General features: G+C 44.0%; 1 protein-coding gene across 8 annotated transcripts in view; it reads right to left on the bottom strand.

Moving 5' to 3' along the window:
- Positions 1 to 19,896, bottom strand: part of ARSG (arylsulfatase G) — a 120,308-nt gene that overhangs the window by 76,322 nt on the left and 24,090 nt on the right. For 5 of the 8 annotated variants that reach the window (XR_014165330.1, XR_014165331.1, XR_014165332.1 and 2 more), the window contains exons 2-6: positions 13,877 to 14,029; positions 7,531 to 7,642; positions 5,129 to 5,493; positions 2,441 to 2,628; positions 821 to 868 (exon numbers count right to left, since the gene is read on the bottom strand). Coding sequence is in view for 1 of the 8 variants with exons in the window: in XM_081899738.1 (XP_081755864.1) it covers positions 821 to 868; positions 2,441 to 2,628; positions 5,129 to 5,358 (466 nt within the window). In the remaining 7 variants the exon portion in view is untranslated. Of the gene's footprint in view, positions 1 to 820; positions 869 to 2,440; positions 2,629 to 5,128; positions 5,494 to 7,530; positions 7,643 to 9,094; positions 9,116 to 13,426; positions 13,448 to 13,876; positions 14,030 to 19,896 lie in introns of those variants that run through there. The other 3 variants (XR_014165335.1, XR_014165336.1, XR_014165333.1) reach the window with 3 other exon arrangements.

Below are 19,896 nucleotides of genomic sequence, written 5' to 3'. Positions count from 1 at the left end.
GGTTTTCACAGGGAAAGCTCTGGAGCGAAAAGAAAAAGGAATTTAAAAAGAAGGAAGGGGCCTATTAAGCCTTAACTGCAGATAGCATCAGTACAGAGAAGGGAGTTTGCTCCAGGAAGGGATCATGCAACCTAGTCTTGATGTCTTCACTGTGATTGGGAGATTAGACTCCAAGGGTTTGTTCTTACTGAGGCAGTAAATCTGAGTAATGATTTAAGGGCAGGGGCTGACCTAATCAAATGCTTCTCTATACAAAACCTCGCCCTAGCCATAGAAAACTAGCATTTCAAGAAGAGAGTTTTCATCTTGACACGTTATATAATAATAAGAATAGTTTATTATTTATACCCCGCCCATCTGGCTGGGTTTCCCCAGCCACTCTGGGCGGCTTCCAACCGAATATTAAAAACAATACAGTGTCAAACATTAAAAACTTCCCTAAACAGGGCTGCCTTCAGATGTCTTCTAAACGTCAGAGAGTTGTCTATTTCTTTGACATCTGATCGGAGGGTGTTCCACAGGGCAGGCGCCACTACCGAGAAGGCCCTCTGCCTGGTTCCCTGTAACCTCACTTCTCGCAGCGAGGAAACCACCAGAAAGCCCTCGGCGCTGGACCTCAGTGTCCGGGCTGGATGAAATTTAATAATAATTTAGGAGGGCTTGACACTGAGGGCATGCACTGGTACAAAGAAACACCCAAGCATGTGAGCTCACATCTAAAGTTTCAAGTCTTGAGCAAGAACCAGGCCTAAATCTGCAGTGGACGTTCAGATTTCAAGATGGGGTGGGGTGGGGGGAGAATATAGCATGGTATCCTTACCACGAAAGTTGGGATGATAAGGGCCGTTGTGTCCCAAGTGCCATTTTCCTGCAAGGAAGCAATTGCCGAAGAGCAATATTAGCAAATCATATGTACCAGTCGTTGGGGGGAGTACTTAATGCTTTCTATCTGAGGTGTGGTGAACAGGGCTGTGCAAAGAGGTGACCAGTGGGATTAGGCCATCAAACTCGAGAAGCCTTCAGGTAGCAGCTTCTATGAATACCAATATCTTAAAATATGCAAAACAACCCATCCTTAGCGGACACAGTGAGCTCTTAAAAGTTAAGTTATTTCTTTCTGGCCAAGTGATAGCATCCCTCAAGGGAGAGGACAGAAGGATCTAGTCAGGAAATTTCCGGCCATCATTCTTGCATGCCAAAGAGGTAGAGGGGAATTTCCTGCACATTCAGTTGCCAGTGTATGACCCAGATCTGTGATTATTATGCCTCCCTTTCACGGTAGAGTGGAAAGCAAAATGTATGTTTCTCTTCCACCAGTGATGCATGATTAATATGATAGCAGCAGCATCCCAGATGCTCCCCTACAGTCTCACGCAAGGGGTGCCTGAAATTCACATGCCATTATTTGTTCGTGGATTTTATATTTCACCTTCTCTTGCAAAGGGCCTCAGCGCAGCTTACCATAATCATAAAAACAAATGCAACTTAATAAAAGTAAAAAAACCAACAACCCTCAAACCAGCAATAAAACACAAAGATTAAAAGCAGGAAAAAAAACCATCATTGTGTGGTATTCAACTAAATAAATGTGTGAGCCATATGTCTTGCACATGGGCAACAGGACTTTCCCATGTCTTTCCCCCCATGTATGCCGACCCCCAAAATCTGCTCTGAAGGATTGGGGGGGGCGCCCCAGATTCAGGGTGCGGGGAGTCCCATTGTGCAAGTCAAAGTTGTTCCACCCACACAATAAACTACTTTGCGCTACTTTAAATAAAACCCATTATGTGGCTTTTAAAATACCCATTGAAACAGAGAACAGATGGGGTTTGGCTGACACGCTCAAAAGGCAATAGAGATTTACCAGGCAAACATTTTAAACAAGCAGACATTTTTAGATAGTTCCATAGGTTGGATGTCCCCGCAGAAAAGGCCCTTTCTGGCAAAAGGTGGGGGAACCCAAAGAACAGCCTCTGAAGATCACAATTTCGCCCATGGTGAACCCTAACAATATAACCAGAAATGCTGCTTTTATTGACAATGCAAGATACTACGCCAATGGTGTTTAGTATCAGCCTAATGTGGAATTGATGCGGCCAACAGACTGTGAGCAAGGAATTCCCTGGTTCACATCTCACTGCTGCCATGAACTTCAGAGGTAGCTTTGGACAACTCTATCCCTCTCTCTCTCTGCCTGAGTCTCACATCTACATTATGGATGCACTTCTGCTAATCTCTTTACAGGATTTTTGTACAGAGATGATTTGTGGGAAAGACTTTGAACACTCAAAAAGCATGGGGAAATATGCAGAGTTGTGCTACTGATAATATAATTTAGCAGAAATATAGGTATAGATACACAGATATGTAGATACATATAAAAACAACAACCCTTTATACAAAACCAGGTTAAATTTCTATTGGAGGTCGGTTAAATTACCTATCGCAGCAGTGAGGTAGCCAGCTTCCTTCAGAACATCTCCCAAGGTTGTCTCGTTCAACGGGAGGCCAGCCACCGAGGTGACAGCAAAATTGTGGGTCACTCCATTGCGAAGGCCAAGGCGGCCTGTAAGCAGAGAAGCTCGTGATGGGGAACAGGTGGATGCCGCTGAATGGAAATCGAGAAATCTAGAGGAGGTAAAAAAAGAAGTGAGGTTCCAACTATTATTTAGCATTTATTGTGCTTCCTTTTTCTTGAAAGAATTCACTCTAATCGAGTCAAGTTTAATGCAGGTTTTCTTAATGGTGGCCTCAATGACATTGCAATCCTAATCTCTGTGCATCCCCCACCCCCTCTTTCCTCTTTATAAAACACTTTGAACTCTCAGATCCATTTGTGACACAGCAAATGGTGACACAGCAAATTCTAGTTAAAGTGTTCTTTCTGGTGGAAAGCAATGCCTCTCTCCCTGGCTACTCTGGTTAGATGCTCAGGTCTCTGCCCCTCCAAGTCCATTGCTAAGAGGTCTGGTCTTTATCCCCACATCCTTTGCCACAGTTATGTTATGGGGAAAATAAAGCCCTTTCTGACTGCCTAGAAGCAACAAGCTCTGCTTCCAACCCATCTTGGGTGTCCTCTATAGGTGGATAAGGAAAAGGTCCAGCAATTGTTATGCATGCACAAAAGTATTTGTGCCCACAGAATTAGCAAAACTACTAACTTGGAAGGGGAGGACAATGGAGAGCAAACAGGATTCGTTGAATGCTGATGCTGTCACAAAAGGAGAGTTCTATTAAATTGTCCCAACACTCTGACATCTCCAGCCAGGCTGGAGTTATCTAACCTCTCCCAAGAACATCATTCCCTAAGCAGGCTGGATCAAAATGTAGTTGCTTTTCTTTCGGAGCATCATGCTCTTAACTATGGACTGAGGTGCGCACTGTCCAAAAACCAGCATACATGTCATGGGGGTTTAGGATTGGAGATGTGGCTTTTAATCCAGCTAAGGCAGGGGTCAGCAACCTCTTTCAGCCGTGGTCTGGTCCACCGTCCCTCAGACCATGTGGGGGGCAAAATGAACGAATTCCTAAGCCCCACAAATAACCCAGAGATGCATTTTAAATAAAAGGACACATTCTACTTATGTAAAAACACGCTGATTCCTGGACCGTCCGCGGGCCAGATTGAGAAGGCAATTGGGCCGCATCCGGCTCACAGGCCTTAGGTTGCCTACCCCTGAGCTAAGGGGTAATTGATACCAGCTTTTGAATAATTTGACAAGTGTTAGAGCCCTGAGGAGTCTAAAAGGATCAAAACATAGGCCTGATGTTCCTGGAGGCTAGAATCAACTCATGGGCAGGCAAGTCTTTGGCAACACCTGAAGATTTTGTGTTGTGTTCACGTTCAGCTCTGAGGCAAGAATTTATCAGCTGGTGTGGCGTTTTAAAAACCCAAACAGAACAAGAGTGGTATGAATCAATCACCTCCAAGATGGACGCCGTGGTATAAAAACGGAACAGCAAACAGAGGTTCTAATCACTTTTGTTATCTTAGCTCCCTGGACTGACAATTTGCCTGGGCAGGTTTTATAAGTCAGTGCTGACGTCTGTTGAGGAAGTTTTTATGAACTTTGCCCATCCCGAAGAAGACGCAACCTTTCATTATCAGGGAGAATCTTTGAACTAATCTTTGTTTTAAAGGCCCTGAGGTCACAGAGGCACATTTTGAAAATGTGACAGGGAAAGGTAGAAATGAAAAGTGGGTTCTCTGGGTTTTGGAAAGCTTTCTGTGATTAGCGTTAATATCAAAAGGACATTCCTCCAAGGAGCTCAAGGTGGTATACATGGTTCTTCCCCCTTGTCATTTAATCCCCACAACAACCCTGTGAGGTAGGTTAGGCTGAGAGGCAGTGACTGGGCCCCAAGTCACTCGCTGAGCTTCATGGCTGAGTGGGGATTTGAACTCTGGTCTCCCAAATCCTAGTCCGACACTCAAACCACAATGCCATATAGACTGCGAGTTTACATAGACAACAGCATTGATAACCGAGGGTTCTGGGGTGTTGGGGAAGCTAATACATTGTTGAAAGTCATCCATCGTACAGAAGGACTGGAAAATGATGGTGATTATGTTGGCTGGCCTCACGGAAATAAACAGAAATGTTAATAGTGAATAGCACAACCTGTTCCACCAAAACTGGTTGTTCTCTTCTACTTTATGTACCATATATTTCGACGATGTTTTTTGGAAAGGAAAAAAAGTCAAAAATTGGGGGTCGTCTTATACACAGATGGTGAATGCACAGGGGTTGGGGCTCTGGTGTGGGGGGCGTGGGCTTGGGTTCTGGTGTGAGTAGCCTGGGCTTGGGTTCAAGCTCTGGCGTGGGCAGCCCAGGCTCGGGTTTGGGTTCTGGCCGGATTTCGTAATTTTGGGTTAAAAAAAATAGGGGTCGTCTTTTACATGGTTGCGTCTTATACTCAGAAAAATATGCTAATTTGATTGTGTTGATATCTGAATTGGCTTGTTGTCCTCTTCCCTCACCACCCCTTTTCCATCACATTTTTAAAAGTGCAGGTCTGAGGACAGGGTCTGCATGACTTTTTAATCTTTATACAATGCCTAGGGTAGCTTCCACCCTTTTTACGAACAGCAACAATAGTGGGTGCTAAGCGTTGGTTTGAACCTTACCTCATGCCTTCCGTTGCTATCTTATCCAAGTGAGGCGTGTCTTTTCTCAGGTTCCAGTTGGACCCAAGATCTCCCCATCCAATATCATCTGCTAAAATTATTATGAAATTGGGTTTTTTGTAGCCTGATCTTTTCCCACTCGCAGAGACAAGTGGGTGTTGATAGTAGAAGAGCCCTATGAAGCAGCTGGCCAGAACGAAGATTAGTCCCTTCAGAAGCAGAATCTCCATCGTATCAGAAATGTTCCACTAGGAAACATTTCATTTATGCTAGCCAGTTAGCTAAAAATATGCTCTTATAACTCCTTTCATGCTTTCTTCACAGGCAATGTAAGAATTTCACATCATCAGAAACATATGCACCATCTGCAAAAAAAGAGGAAATTATAAATAAAGATGAGACGGAGGAAAACCCAGAGGCAATAGCAGCACACATAATATTTATATGGAGTGGGCCTCGGCCTATACCAAGCCTCTAGCTGATGGCCTGACTTGATGGTGGTGGACAACATGGAGGGGAAGTTGCTGGAACCCACCAGAATTTTGCTAAAGCTTCCAGGAAAATCCAGCCCCACATCTATGGGAAGCAGAATCCCAAATTCATTAACAGACTCCAGTTTTCAGACAATTCTACAGCAAGCCTGCTTCAACCGTCTTTGCAAGGTAGAGAGTAGTATGAGGACTCTTTGGACACTGAAGTCCAACCCCAGAAAAAAATTAAGACATGCTGTATTTTTCCGTGTATAAGACTATACTTTCCCCTAGTTTTTTAAAGTTTAAAATTGGGGGTCGTCTTATACACGGAATGTTTAAAATATTTATTTCTTAATTTTGGGCTCAAAAATAGGGGTCGTCTTAAATATGGGGGTGCCTTATACACGGAAAAATACAGTACTTAAGCCATATTGAAACCAATGGGTAGGTTGGTCACACAACTAACAAATTCACTCCTTCTATGAATGCTTCCTTGAAGAATAGTCTCTGTGTTCAAGGGGCATGTTCAGAAGCAAGAGTTCAGGATAGCACTCTGAAGGTCTCTAGATTCCACACAACTGAAGTACAACTGTCTCTAGAGCAGACCCAGCTGCCAAAACATTATTCACCTACTTATTCCCCCCCCATAGTCTCAGTAGATGAGGGTTCAGGTTTGGGTGAGGTGAGGGGGCAACATTGGCACTCCTGATAATTTATTTATATCCCACCCATCTGGCTGAGCTTCCCCAGCCACTCTGGGCAGCTTCCAACAAAATATTAAAATACAGCAATGCATCAAACATTAAAAGCTTCCCTAAACAGGGCCGCCTTCAGATGTCTTCTAAAAGTCTGGTAGTTGTTTATCTCTTTGACATCTGATGGGAGGGCGTTCCACAGGGCGGGTGCCACTACCGAGAAGGCCCTCTGCCTGGCTTCCTGTAACTTGGCTTCTCACAGTGAGGGAACCGCCAGAAGGCCTTCGGCGCTGGACCTCAGTGTCCGGATAGAACGATGGGGGGTGGAGACGCTCCTTCAGATATACTGGACCGAGGCTGTTTAGGGCTTTAAAGGTCAGCACCAACACTTTGAATTGTGCTTGGAAACGTACTGGGAGCCGATGTAGGTCTTTCAAGACTGGTGTTATGTGGTCTCGGCGGCTGCTCCCAGTCACCAGTCTAGCTGCCGCATTCTGGATTAGTTGTAGTCACCTTCAAAGGCAGCCCCACATAGAGCACATTGCAGTAGTCCAAGCGAGAGATAACCAGAGCATGCACCACTCTGGTGAGACACTCTGCGGGCAGGTACCAGATGGAGCTGGTAAACAGCTGCCCTGGAGACAGAATTGACCTGTGCATCCATGGACAGCTACGAGTCCAAAATGACTCCCAGGCTGTGCACCTGGTCCTTCAGGGGCACAGTTACCCCATTCAGGACCAGGGATCTCAAATTTTGCTTCAGGCATCATCATTCTCACACTGAGCCTTAACCAGAAGTTGCGTCTCCATCTGAGTAGCTAGCTCGGCTTTCCATGAGCTAAGCCTCCTTGTTTAAAAGGAGCCCAGCTTGCTATATCATTCGTCAATTCCGAGGGGGGGGATACACTAGGGCTTCTCAGTTGGTCTTTGGTCAACCGAGAGCTAGGCGATCTACTCATCTCAGAGAGATGCTGGCACGATGGGGTCCTTCAGCCCAGGTACTTCTGGTTTAATATAAATACCCTGATGGTATTTCTTTCCGTCACTCCAAACCTCCAGTAATATCCCTTTAAATCAGGCATAGGCAAACTCGGCCCTCCAGATGTTTTGAGACTACAATTCCCATCATCCCTGCCCACTGGTCCTGTTAGCTAGGGATGATGGGAGTTGTAGTCCCAAAACGTCTGGAGGGCCGAGTTTGCCTATGCCTGCTTTAAATCCACAAAATTCTCACCTTGGCATCTTAAATTGATGTCTGTTTTTCTTATCCTGTGTATCTCAACCCGCATTAGATGACTTCTGAATTTGATCTGGAGAAGGGAGAACTTCTGACATACCTAGTTTGCCTGTACCAAAAGACAAGAATAAATAAAAACAAAATTTTCATTGGAGCGGGGGTGGGGTGTAGAGGACACATTTTTGCTTTGGTTGAAATCGGAATTGCCATTTTCAAATGCACAGCTGAGTTAATTTTATGCGTGTTTTCACACATATGTAAGGCAAGGTTAAAAGAAGACAACAGTATGCTTGCACACAGAAACAAAAACACAAGAGCAGCAGCATCTGTTCTTCCTAACCACCACCATGCATAGATCTTTTTTAAAATAAAAATAAAAATATAGTTTTATTAATTTCCAATATACAGACCCCCCATTTATGCATCCAGTATGTACGCAACTGTGTATATGTGCATTGTGCCGAACCTGGAAGTGAATTAAGAATCGCTAAAACAGCCCCAGAAGAGGCGTGAAGCTGTCAGAAAAGTTGCAAAAACAAAACCTTGCAATCCCAAGAGCCCTTGCACCAACCACTGAGACCTGTGGAGAGTTGGAGTTTGAAAGAGGAGGTTGAGAGAGAGGAATTGTGCTGGAGTTTGGGGATTCTGGAGGTGTTTTTTGAGTCGTTCTTTGAGATGGCACCTAAAAGCACAGCCTCATCACCTTCCTCAGGTGATGGCAAACCCAAGAGGCAGTGAGTGGTACCCACGCTGGAGGAGGAATTGGAAGGGCTAGATTGCTGACAGGATGGCTTGAGTGTGTGTGTTGTGGCACACAAGTTTGGCAGGAATTGTTAGTATATCAGTCCTCCGTTGCTGGGTGTGTGATGGTTACATCACACGCCCATGTTTACTTTCTAGGCTTGGAAAAGCCTGAGAACGGAAGGTAGCCTTATCTCTTTCGCACTGTTGTGTTTTTGTACTTTTTACTTTCTGTTCTCTCTCGGAGCTGAAGGGAGAGGACGCCATGATCGTTTGTCCTTTAAATATTGCTGAATAAAAGCTTAGAATGAGTACACAATTCTCCAATTCGTTTCTGCTGATTTCTGCTGAGTGTGTGTGCGCACAGGCATCTGCTATGTGATGCTGGAGCATCCCAGGACTGTTGATTTATGGACGTCCCGGAGCTGTGCAACACCAGGAAGACGCCCAGAGAGGTTTCGTCTCATCTTGGGGGCTGCAAGGCCCCCCCTCCCGGCGTATCCTGACAGGAATGGGTCCAGCATACGTGCCGTATAAGGTACAAGAAAATCCGGGCATTGGAGGCAGCGAGTGCCTGTACACCCACAACTGGCAAGGTCCCCAGCCACATGCAGGATGAGGCCCTGTTGAAGGCACGTGAGGCACTGAACCAATGACTAGAAGACATGAACCGCCAGCATATCCCCATTGATGGCAGCACGTTGCACAAGAAGACTCTCATACTGTATGTGCACTTCAGGCAGCCTGAGAAGGAGTTCTGAGCCGGTTCTGGCTGGCTGACCCACTTCAAACAATGCTTCGATTTGAAGAACATTGGCACCTGTGTTGAAACTGCATCCACGGACCTTGAGGCTGCCCAAAAATGTCCTAACCAACTGAAGAGACAGAAGCGCCATCATCATGTTCCTCCTCAAGACACCATCAGCTCCACCAAGTGAGTCTCACCCACAGCCAAGCACTTTGGGGGTACCGGTCCACCTTGCTTGTCATTGTTTGCAAATTGTCCTTCAGCAACGAGGAAGACTGAGTGCCTCCATTGCCACCATTCTTACCCGTATGGTAGGGCTGCTGGTTTGTAAAAGGGTCTTTTTTTTTCTGGGGTTCCCAGAGGTTTTAATCTGCAGGCTTTTTCAATGGGTGCTTCAATTAAACACAATTTCACCTATGCGCACAGTGCCTTGGAACGTAACCCCCACATATATGGGGGGGGGGTGCTGTAGAAGGGGGAAAGATACAAAAACAAAATGCTAATTTGCCACCCACACGTATAAATCCTTACTGTAAAAACACATTCATGCCTGAACTCTCACTTATACTTACTAGGTTTTGAAGGTTACCAGAAAAGCAATTTTCTCTAGATCTGCAATATGATCAAGATAGGACATGCAAAGGACAGGTCATAAAGGAGTCAGGGTTCTCTGTGCAGACAAGTGCAGAAGGCGGCAAGCGCAAGGATTTAAGAGTATTAAACGTACAAGGACATATTAAGGGCCTTTGCTGCAAACAGTAGCTTGCTCCTGGTTGCTTATGGGGTCCCAACTTAACCATCACTTGATTTGGGCAGGCTCTGAAGTGAGCTGCTGTATATTACTGGTGGCATAAGGCAGCTGGCCTTTGCATAGAATAAATAAATACAAAATAAAAGGCACACAGGCGCATTCGAAAAAGATTACTTTATTGGGGAGCATTATGATTTTACTATATGTGTTAATAAACAAAAACCTAACCTATCCTCTCCTTCCCACCATGTAAGACTTTGTAACATGATAATTCTATGCTGGTGTGCATTGTTCGGGCTACTTTCTTCTAATTTTGCTAACTTGAACAAAAAATATGATTTTTTTTTGTCATGATCTTCTTTTCTCTTGTCCTGTCATAGCTCAGCAAATGATGTTCAGCTTTCGTTTGTCACATAAATGTATTGTGAAACTCGGGGAATGTTGTTTGGATAGGGACAGTCTTTCTTTTTCTCCTCTGTGCCTTATTTGTTGTAATGTCTGTTTCATGTGTATATGTGTATGTATTTGTGTGTGTGTACTGCAGTGAGTAAAAGTATGTTAGAAATCAGGACAGAAGAGCTTGGATTGTAACCTGTAAAACTCGTTTAATAAACCGAGCATCTGAATGCAGCTTCTGTGCAGTATGAGCTGAAAAAGAGCTTGCAGATTGTTTTAAGAATTTTAAGGTCTAAAGTGTAGAATATTCATAAATGCACAAACATCTAAATATATGAACCACATGTCTGAAATAGTACGGGAGAGCAATCCTGAAGCCATTTTGACTCTCCCAATGAACTCAAATATTCCTCTGAAGTAAGGGAGGCAAACGGGGAAAGCCTTCCCATTGTCTTTTTGCTTGCAAAACCTATCTTAAGGGCGTATTTGTGTATGAATAGGGCAAGCCCGTGACCTGGATTCAGGAACTAAAGTATTAACCATTACAAAAGAATGGCCAGACTGCCCAGGTAATGCAATCAGTGACCACTGTCAGGTATCCTGGCAGGCAGGATTTCTGCTGTAGACTGCCTTCTTCTGTGATGTATGTATGTATGTTTTGAGGTGGTGGTCTTGGGCTACAGGGTGGGCAATTTCAAAAGTCTATAAAAGGGCTTGCACACCATCATTTAGGGTTCTCCCTCCTGAGTGTGGTGAGTGGGGACCCTGTTGCAACAGTTCCTTTAATAAAGATCAGGCTTACTAGCCGCTTTGCTTCTCAATTTACAGTCATACCTTGGGGTAAATGTGCTTCAGGTTGAGCATTTTCAGGTTATGCTCCGCAGCGACCCGGAAGTAACGGAGCACGTTCCGTCTGGGTTTCGCCGCTCGCGCAGATGCTCAAAATGACGTCACACACATGCGCGGAAGCGGCAAATCACGACCCACGCAGACGCAGGTTGAGTTTGCCTCAGGATGCGAACAGGGCTCCGGAACGGATCCCGTTCGCATCCAGAGGTACCACTGTACTCTGGTTGGCCTCTGTTATTTTCTCCTACCGATAGGACTCTAGAATACCCCAGGCTCTAGAATACCCCATAAGGGAAAGGGAGCAGTTTTTCTTATAACACAGATCAAAAACAGTACCCACAGTTAGAACTGCCAAGAAGTATAAACAAAACAAAATAAAAATTCCTTCCAGTAGCACCTTAGAGACCAACTAAGTTTGCTATTGGTATGAGCTTTCGTGTACATGAAAGTGTGTATGCACACGAAAGCTCATACCAATAACAAACTTAGTTGGTCTCTAAGATGCTACTGGAAGGAATTAGTTTGTTTGTTTCGACTTTGGCAGACCAACACGGCTACCTACCTGCGCCAAGAATTATGTTACTTATACCCCTGGCCATTTTGGTTTTTGTCACAAAAGGGTTCTGCCATCCTATCAAAACCATGGAACAGTAAATTGTATCCCCGGGATGCAATCATAGAATCATAGAATTGTAGAGCTGGAAGGGTCCCCAAAGGTCATGCAGCCCAACCCCCTGCAATGTCGGAAATTATATTAGGACCAGCAGATGAGCCAGTTTTATAACTAAATGAGCATACACATGGGCATGAAAAAGCTGACGACTACAAAGTCAGAGCTGATGCCAACCTTCTGAGTAACTGGACAAAACTGACTCAGTTTCCAGGGCTGAAAGCTAGTTGTTTGCAGTCATCAGCACGAGCCTAATCTGAAATGGCAAAATGAATGTTATCAGGGGAGGGCACTTGAAAAGTAGAAAGAACCAGCTTGAATAGCAAGGAGTACGAGACATTGTCAGTATAAGCAGTCACTAGAGGTGGGTGGAATGGGCTGGTTGAGTCCTGCTAAGACCAGTATTATGACAGATGTTTCCAGTTGTGTATCAATGACCTTGGGGAAAGAATGTGCAGCTGAAGATACAAAATTGGTAGGTCGTTCCATGCGACCAAGGGGTGGGGGGCAGAAAAAGAGTGACCTAGTTAATTGAGGGGCATGAGTAAATACTTGAATAAACAAAACAAAACAAAGCCCTGTGATAGCAAGAGGGGGAAAGGAAGAAAACCCAAGAAGCACCCGCTGCATGCCAAGAATTCAGAGTCGGACTGTTCTCAAACCTCCCAGAGTCAAGTTCACTGTCAAAGGCCAAACTTAATCAATGAATGTGTGTAATGATTGGAGATAACAACTGTGGTTAAATAAAAGACAGAAAGGGCATCTGTACATGAGTTTCCTCCTGTCATTCAATATTTTAGTAAAATGCAATAATTGGTTATTCAGTTTTATAATGGTTAATATATGAAACATATCTCCAAGCAGTGTATAGAAAACTGAAGCAACAACAGACAACTTAAATAAAATATTACAAAAATACACAGTTGCATATAAAAACGCTACATTAATACGAAGTTACACCCACACCCACACCCACACCCACACATATCAAGCAATATCAGTTCATTTTCCTTCTGACACATCCTCAGCTTTATCAAAAGGCCCCCGAAACAGATTGCTTGGCAGGCTCTCCTCTCTTTGACTGATGAGCCTAAGTCAGTCTGAACTTCTGGCAAAGGGCTCTGTTTACTCTTAGAAAGCAAGCATTTCTCATGTGGTTTGCAAAACAGCAAAAACTTCTCTCTTTTTGAAGGGGACACTGTGCTCTACCTATTTTAAAGGGCAAGAGAGACGCCTGGCCTGAACTTCTGGTTTAATGTTTGAGAAAGCTAAAACAAAGGTTGTGACGTCTTTGGAAGTACGTTGGAACAGAGCCCTATCTGCGTCAGAAATGATTACTTTAAAGCAGGGGTCAGCAAACTTTTTCAGCAGGGGGCCGGACCACTGTCCCTCAGACCTTGTTGGGGGCTGGACTATATTCTGAAAAAAAGAAGAACGAATTCCTATGCCCCACAAATAACCCAGAGATGCATTTTAAATAAAGGGATACATTCAAGCTGATTCCCAGACCGGATTTAAAGGCGATTGGGCCGGATCCGGCCCCCGGGCCTTAGTTTGCCTACCTATGCTTTAAAAGTCTTCCTCTTCTTCCATCCTGTCCAGGAATCATTGAATTGTAGAGTTGGAAGGGACTGATCTAGTACAACTCCCTGCAATGCAGGAATCTCGGCTAAAGCATCCATGACAGATGGCCACCCAAGCTTTGCTTAAATACTTCCAATGAAGGAGAGACCACTACCTTCCAAGGGAGTACATTCTGCTGTCAAATGAACAGCTTGACCCCCTTTTCACCAATCCTTTCTCTTCTTCTTCTTCTTCTTCTTCTTCTTCTTCTTCTTCTCTTCCTTCACATCTTTGGCTTAAAAAACAAAACAAAAACACGCTGCATCTTACCAATTTACAAATTCTAGTTGGAAAAAAATCCAGTGTCAGGCCTACAATTGTATCCCAATCATTGCTGCCCTAGACAGCATCTTAAAAAGAAGCAGAGACACCACCTTGCCAACAAAGGTCCATATAGTTAAAACTGTGGTGTTCCCAGTAGTGGTGTATGGAAGTGAGAGCTGGATTAGACTTGGTATACTTATTTGTACAACATTATTCTTGTTTATAAAACCCAATTAAAAAAATAAAAAATAACCAGGATTAAAATACTGCTGTGTTAAGAGAAGTATGCTTACGGCATTACCTTCAAAGGAAGACTTGGTGATGGAAATCTTGGAAGACGCAGAGATGGCAAAACTGGCGGCACTGATAAGAGACACAAGTTTAGAATCTTTCAAGGACTGGAAAACCCTTCTGGTAACTTTCCATAGGCTAAGTTCACAGCAGGGCTTAAAGTCTAAGAAGAAGAAAAATAGCAGAACATAGTAAGAAATCTGTTAAAAAGAATGAAACCGCATAGGATGGAATTCTTAAAATACAACTGCGATTATAAACGTTGAGTGAGGGTGAGTCATTAGTATTGTAGAATAGGATTATAACCGCTGAGTGGCATGGTGTAACTTTGAATATTGAAATAAAGTAATAAAAGGGAATGGATCACGGGTGGCGCTGTGGGTTAAACCACAGAGCCTAGGACTTGCTGATCAGAAGGTCAGCGGTTCGAATCCCTGAGACGGGGTGAGCTCCCGTTGCTCGGTCCCAGCTCCTGCCAACCTAGCAGTTCGAAAGCACGTCAAAGTGCAAGTAGATAAACAGGTACCGCTCTGGTACCTGCACACGCATTTCTGTGTGCTGCTCTGGTTTGCCAGATGTTTAGTCATGCTGGCCACATGACCTGGAAGCTGTACGGCGGCTCCCTCGGCCAATAAAGCGAGATGAGCGCCGCAACCCCAGAGTCGGCCACGACTGGACCTAATGGCCCTTTAATAAAAGGGAAAGAAAGGCAGCGAAGACTTAGAGTATGTGGGAAATGCTTGGTAAAATATTAAATGCTCAGTAGTTGGGGGGAAATGAGGAGCATTAGGAGTTTCCTGTAATCAGGGAAAGGGCTTCAGCGGAAGCAGAGAACAGTAGAGAGTGTTTACAGATCACAGAATTCCACTATTCAGGGCGATTTCTTTTGTGTAGGAGTTTGCTTTCCAGCCTTGACGCAGTATATATGGTCCTGTCCACAGCACTGGCAAGTGTCTCTCTTAAGAGTGTATGAATGGGTGGGTTGATTCATTAAGAAGTTGTGAATCAGTTGCCCAAGGAAATTAAACAGTAAAGAATGGAAATTAGCTTAGCACTGTAGAGGTGGTGATAAGTTTATCATCTTCTTTTCCATGAGCTTCCGTGGGTGAAAGCTACTTGCATGACTCACGAAGGGGGCAGATACTCTCTCTTTTCCAAACTAGTTCCCAGGCATGGATGCAAACCTTAACTTGCTGAGTAAGCGCTGAGTCATCATGTAATCCAATTTGCTTGGTATAGCTACGTGTATGAGTCACCGACCAGCCAAAACTTGGATTTCTTGGAATCGCAACACTGCTATGTTATCTTCTGATACACTTGATTTGTGCCTCTTACAGACACTCACACCCTCCCTGTGAAGGGCTTAGGAACAATGTGCCTCAGGTCATCTTTGGAGGAGGGTCTAGAGACAGACCTGCCAACTGCCAGACTTGTTCTCTGCAATTCACGGAGAACTCCCAAGGACTTGCACATAAACTTTAATTCCTAGCCAACTGTATCAATGGCCAGTCTTACACGGTGCCACTTCTTAGGAAATTCTAGCACAGAAGACTGGAAATTCTATTATAAATCAACTACGTACAGTCATACCTCGGGTTACAGACACTTCAGGTTGTGTTTTTTTCGGGTTATGGACCCGCCAAAAGCCGGAAGTACTGGAACAGATTACTTCCAGTTTCACGGGTTGCGCATGCGCAGCAATGCTAAATCGCGCTTTGTGCATGCGCAGAAGCACTGAATCGCAATCTGCGCGTGCGCAGACGTGCCACTGCGGATTGCCAACGTGGATCCCGCATGGATCACATTCGCGACCTGAGCATCCACTGTACAGTGGTACCTCAGATTAAGAACTTAATTTGTTCCCGAGGTCCGATCTTAACCTGAAACTGTTCTTAACCTGAAACACCACTTTAGCTAATGGGGCCTCCCGCTGCTGTCGTGGCACTATTTCTGTTCTCATCATGAGGTAAAGTTCTTAACCCAAGGTACTATTTCTGGGTTAGCAGAGTCTGTAACCTGAAGCACCTGTAACCTGAAGCGTCTGTAACCCGAGGTACCACTGTATTGGAAATGTTGCAACATCACGCACGCTGTCGCTTTCTGCAGAACTGAACTGCAAGGAGATAATGTTGGAACTGCCCTGTTATCTGGAAGAAAGTGGTGATATATGGACTTGCTGAACATTAACCAGCAGGGAACATCTTTAGTTAAACAAAACAACAGACTAAAATTCAATTTCCTAACCTTTAATCCATTACAAGGGCAAACTGAACACTAGAAAACAGACACGAAGGGCAATAAAATGGCTTTTTATAGAATTGTGCTTTTTTAACATTATTATTTATAGGGGAGGAAAGTTGACAGCCAGCTGCAGAGATACCATATTTCTCTGTGTATAACACGTCCCCATGTATAAGATGACGCCTACTTTTGGGAGCCCAAAATTTAGAAATTGTTATTGTTGTTGAGCTTTATGGTGGCAATCCCCTGCTTGATTCCCCACGTCTCAGCACAGCCTTGCCTCGCCAGCCATCTCCCGGCCCTGAGTGCCTTGCCAACTCACCCAATACTTACCATATAAATCTGTGTATAAGACAACCTCCAATCTTTGACTAAAAAATTGGGGGGAATTCATTGTCTTGTACACAGAAAGAATACGGTATTTAAAATCTTTGATGCTCTTATAAATATCCAAGACAGCACTAGAACCGACTTCAATTGAACATAAAATTGGGAGAAGCCTCAATTACAGTGACTTGGTTGAGGACTTTACTTCCAGGAAGAGAGTTCATTTCATTGAATAGGATGACTCTTGACTGTAATGTTATTCATCAGTAAACTGACTGTCACCAATTTACCATATGTCATACAGTATGCTTTTTAAGGAAGGTTTCTTTTCTGTTTCTATTTACATAAGAGCAACACATATGAAGACAATGCCTTTTTTCCTTCTGCTATGATCTGTATTCATGTATTTACAGTGTGGTGTTGATAATGTGTATTAAGTAATACTCTGCTCCAGTTGTAATAAACACTGACAGCAATGATGCATTTATTCACACATTCATTGCAGCTTTACGTACAGAATTAAGTGAAATTGTATGTGTTTCCATACATTTAAGGGGCCCCAAATGACTCTTTTGCTCAAGAGACCCCAAACCCAACCCCCCCCCCAAAAAAACCCCTCTGCCTGGGCTATAAGGCAGGTCTATGTCTGGATCCTCCTTTTCTGGATGCAGATATAAAGATAATAGCCAAGAGAAAAATTATCATTATATGGATAAGACTACATTTTTTTTAAAAAAAAAACTTTCAAATATAAATAGTTAATGGCCTAATTACAAGAACAGCAAAGGAAATGTGCCTGTTTCTAAAATCCTAACAGCTTTTCTTGTTTTACAATTACTTCCTAATTATTTGCCCCCTGTGTATCATCAGAAAGAAGGCACGCTATGCTTAAGCAGTACTTTTCATCCCGTACAATTATTGTATTTTACACTACATTTTTATTCCATGGGATCAAGAATGAGGAAGATTTGCCACCCAAGGAAAACCAAAATTTTCTGCTGCCCCCAGTTTCTCACCCTGCCCTGAACTATACAACAAAGGCACATTAACCGTTCACAATTGCCTGGAATACAGTACTTCCTTCCGCCTGTTGGTTCTGATATTATTTTCATCCTGGACTTTGCAACTATGCCTATGCCCTGGGTGGGCAGCCAATGAGAGACCAAGGGCCCCACATTATATCCCCAGGAATGCAAGGGGTATCACCCAACGAACCGCCAAGCTGCTTCTGGGCTTCCCCTCCAAGAATTTGGGCAGCAGCTGTTCCACCAAGACATTTTAACATAGCTTGAAGGAAGCAGCCCGGATCTTTTTGGAAACCAGAGCGTTTCCCTACTTAGCCTCAATGGCCGGTGAAATCTAAGGTTATATACTGCAGCTTGGTAAAGTTAGTTATTAGCTTATGCTGGAAAAATATAAGACAGCACCTTAGCAGGGGGGATGAGCAACTTCTCCAAAGTTATTCCTCTGGAGGAGGAGTTTAAGCCCTTATAAATATCCAAGCTTATTTGCTTAAAAAGAGTTGGGTATAGAGGCATCTTCCTTGTTCTCCCCTCATCACCCTCCTTGAAACTGTGGAGCCGAAGAGCTATCCACTGTCTCTGTAGAGGCATTTAGCTGGTCCTCCAGCCCTGAGGACAGCGGTTTCTACAACACTGGCAACGGGGTAAGTCTACTCTCATTTTGCTTTTCATTTTAAAGCCAAGGGAGAAATCTGGTTTGTACAGAGTATTTCAAGGAGGACGTGTCTCCCAGAGTGAAACTCTGCATGATGCTCCTTGGATTCTGGTCGGATCTGTTTTAAAACAAGAGACCCAAGAAACTCAGCTTCCATTAGAAGAACAACAGCAGGTACCTATCTGTGCGCAGAGAAATATATGGAGATAAGGTGGCAATTTTAGGATTCGTATCTACAAAAGGGAGTTATAGCACTGGGAGAATTCAACTGCTGTTCCAGTTCCTCTTTGGGGACATTTCAGCGGCAAACAATGCACTTTTGGTCTCGCCAGAGTGGTGCATGCTCTAGTTATCTCCAGCTTGGATTACTGCAATGCGCTCTAGGTGGGGCTACCTTTGAAGGTGACTCAGAAACTACAACTAATCCAAAATGTGGCAGCTAGACTGGTGACTGGGAGCAGCCGCCAAGACCATATAACACCAGTCCTAAAGGATCTTCACTGGCTCCCAGTACATTTCCGAACACATTTCAAAGTGTTGGTACTGACCTTTAAAGCCCTCCAGATATGCTTCAACTTCAACTCTGACCGCTGGCCATGTTGGCTGGGGGCTGATGGGAGTTGGGATTGTGATAACGTTTGGTGGGTCAAGATTCTGAGATAACTGAGCAAGTAAGATAGGAATGGCTTTATTCTATCTTCCTGCTCTTCTCTCCACTTTGGTGCTGGGAACCCCTGCGAGCAGCTGGATCAAATAACAGAACAGTTGGAAGGGATTGAGGACCGATTAACACTCCAAGCTCCCTACACCAGCCTTCCTGTTGAGAGTTGAAATAAATAGTGAAGTGCTATCCTTTCCCAACAGACTGCTGTGCCAATATTTGAGTGGTAGAGGCCAAAGACAAAGGAAATAAGACCAAAATACAGCTTCAAAATGAACTAGGAAGTCTCACCTACATTGCTACGAGAAGGGATTACCGTACTTGGGCCATTTTGGAGTACTCCCTGATGCCCATGTAACTCTTAAAGTTCTCTATAGCTGGGATGGGGAACCTCAGACCCTTGGGTCAGGCTACCAACCCAAGTCAAATGGAGTTTCTTGCAAGGTGAAATTAGTAGTAGGCTTATCGCGTGTCCTGTGAAATCATAATTCCTACACCTTAGTAGGGCTTCAGGGACAGATCTTAAAGTACAGACAGATTAGTAAGGATGCAGGCAGTTCTTCAAGTAACATAGCAGAATCATAGACTAGTAGAGTTGGAAGAGACCAAGAGGATCATCTAGTCCACAGTATTATTTGTGTGGTATTTGCACACTTTATTCTGCTTGTAGCAAACTTGGTGAGAATGAAATTTTCTGGGCTGCAGAAGTTTCCTCATCAAAGGCGTCCTTACAAAAAAAAAATTTTTAAGTTCTCCCTTGATTAAGCAAAGCAAAAGTTTGCTTTGCAATGTGTTTGATCAGCATGGCAGCATGTCAAGTTTCCACCAAGTTTCCACAAATAGGGTTTAATTTTACCATTCAAGGATGAATGAAGTTATTATTACTTACTACAGGAGGATACAAAGTCAAGAGTTCAAATACAAAAAATCAGCAATGATTAAAACTACAGGGCTCGGGAACCCAGTGCTTTAAATGGCAATGGGATTATGGTTCACGCATATGAGCATGTACATTTGTGTGTATTTGTGTAAGGGGAGAGCAGAAACTGATAAAATAAAAACAAGCCTGACCAGAGCTTGCTCTTCAAGCAGCCCAGCTGCACATGCTTCAGAGAAGGACTTTA

This window comes from Podarcis melisellensis (genome assembly GCF_964234715.1).
Source record: "Podarcis melisellensis genome assembly, chromosome: 2".
NCBI lineage: Eukaryota > Metazoa > Chordata > Lepidosauria > Squamata > Lacertidae > Podarcis > Podarcis melisellensis.
The sequence above is the reverse complement of the archived record's forward strand: the minus strand, read 5'-3'. Positions and strand labels throughout refer to the sequence as shown.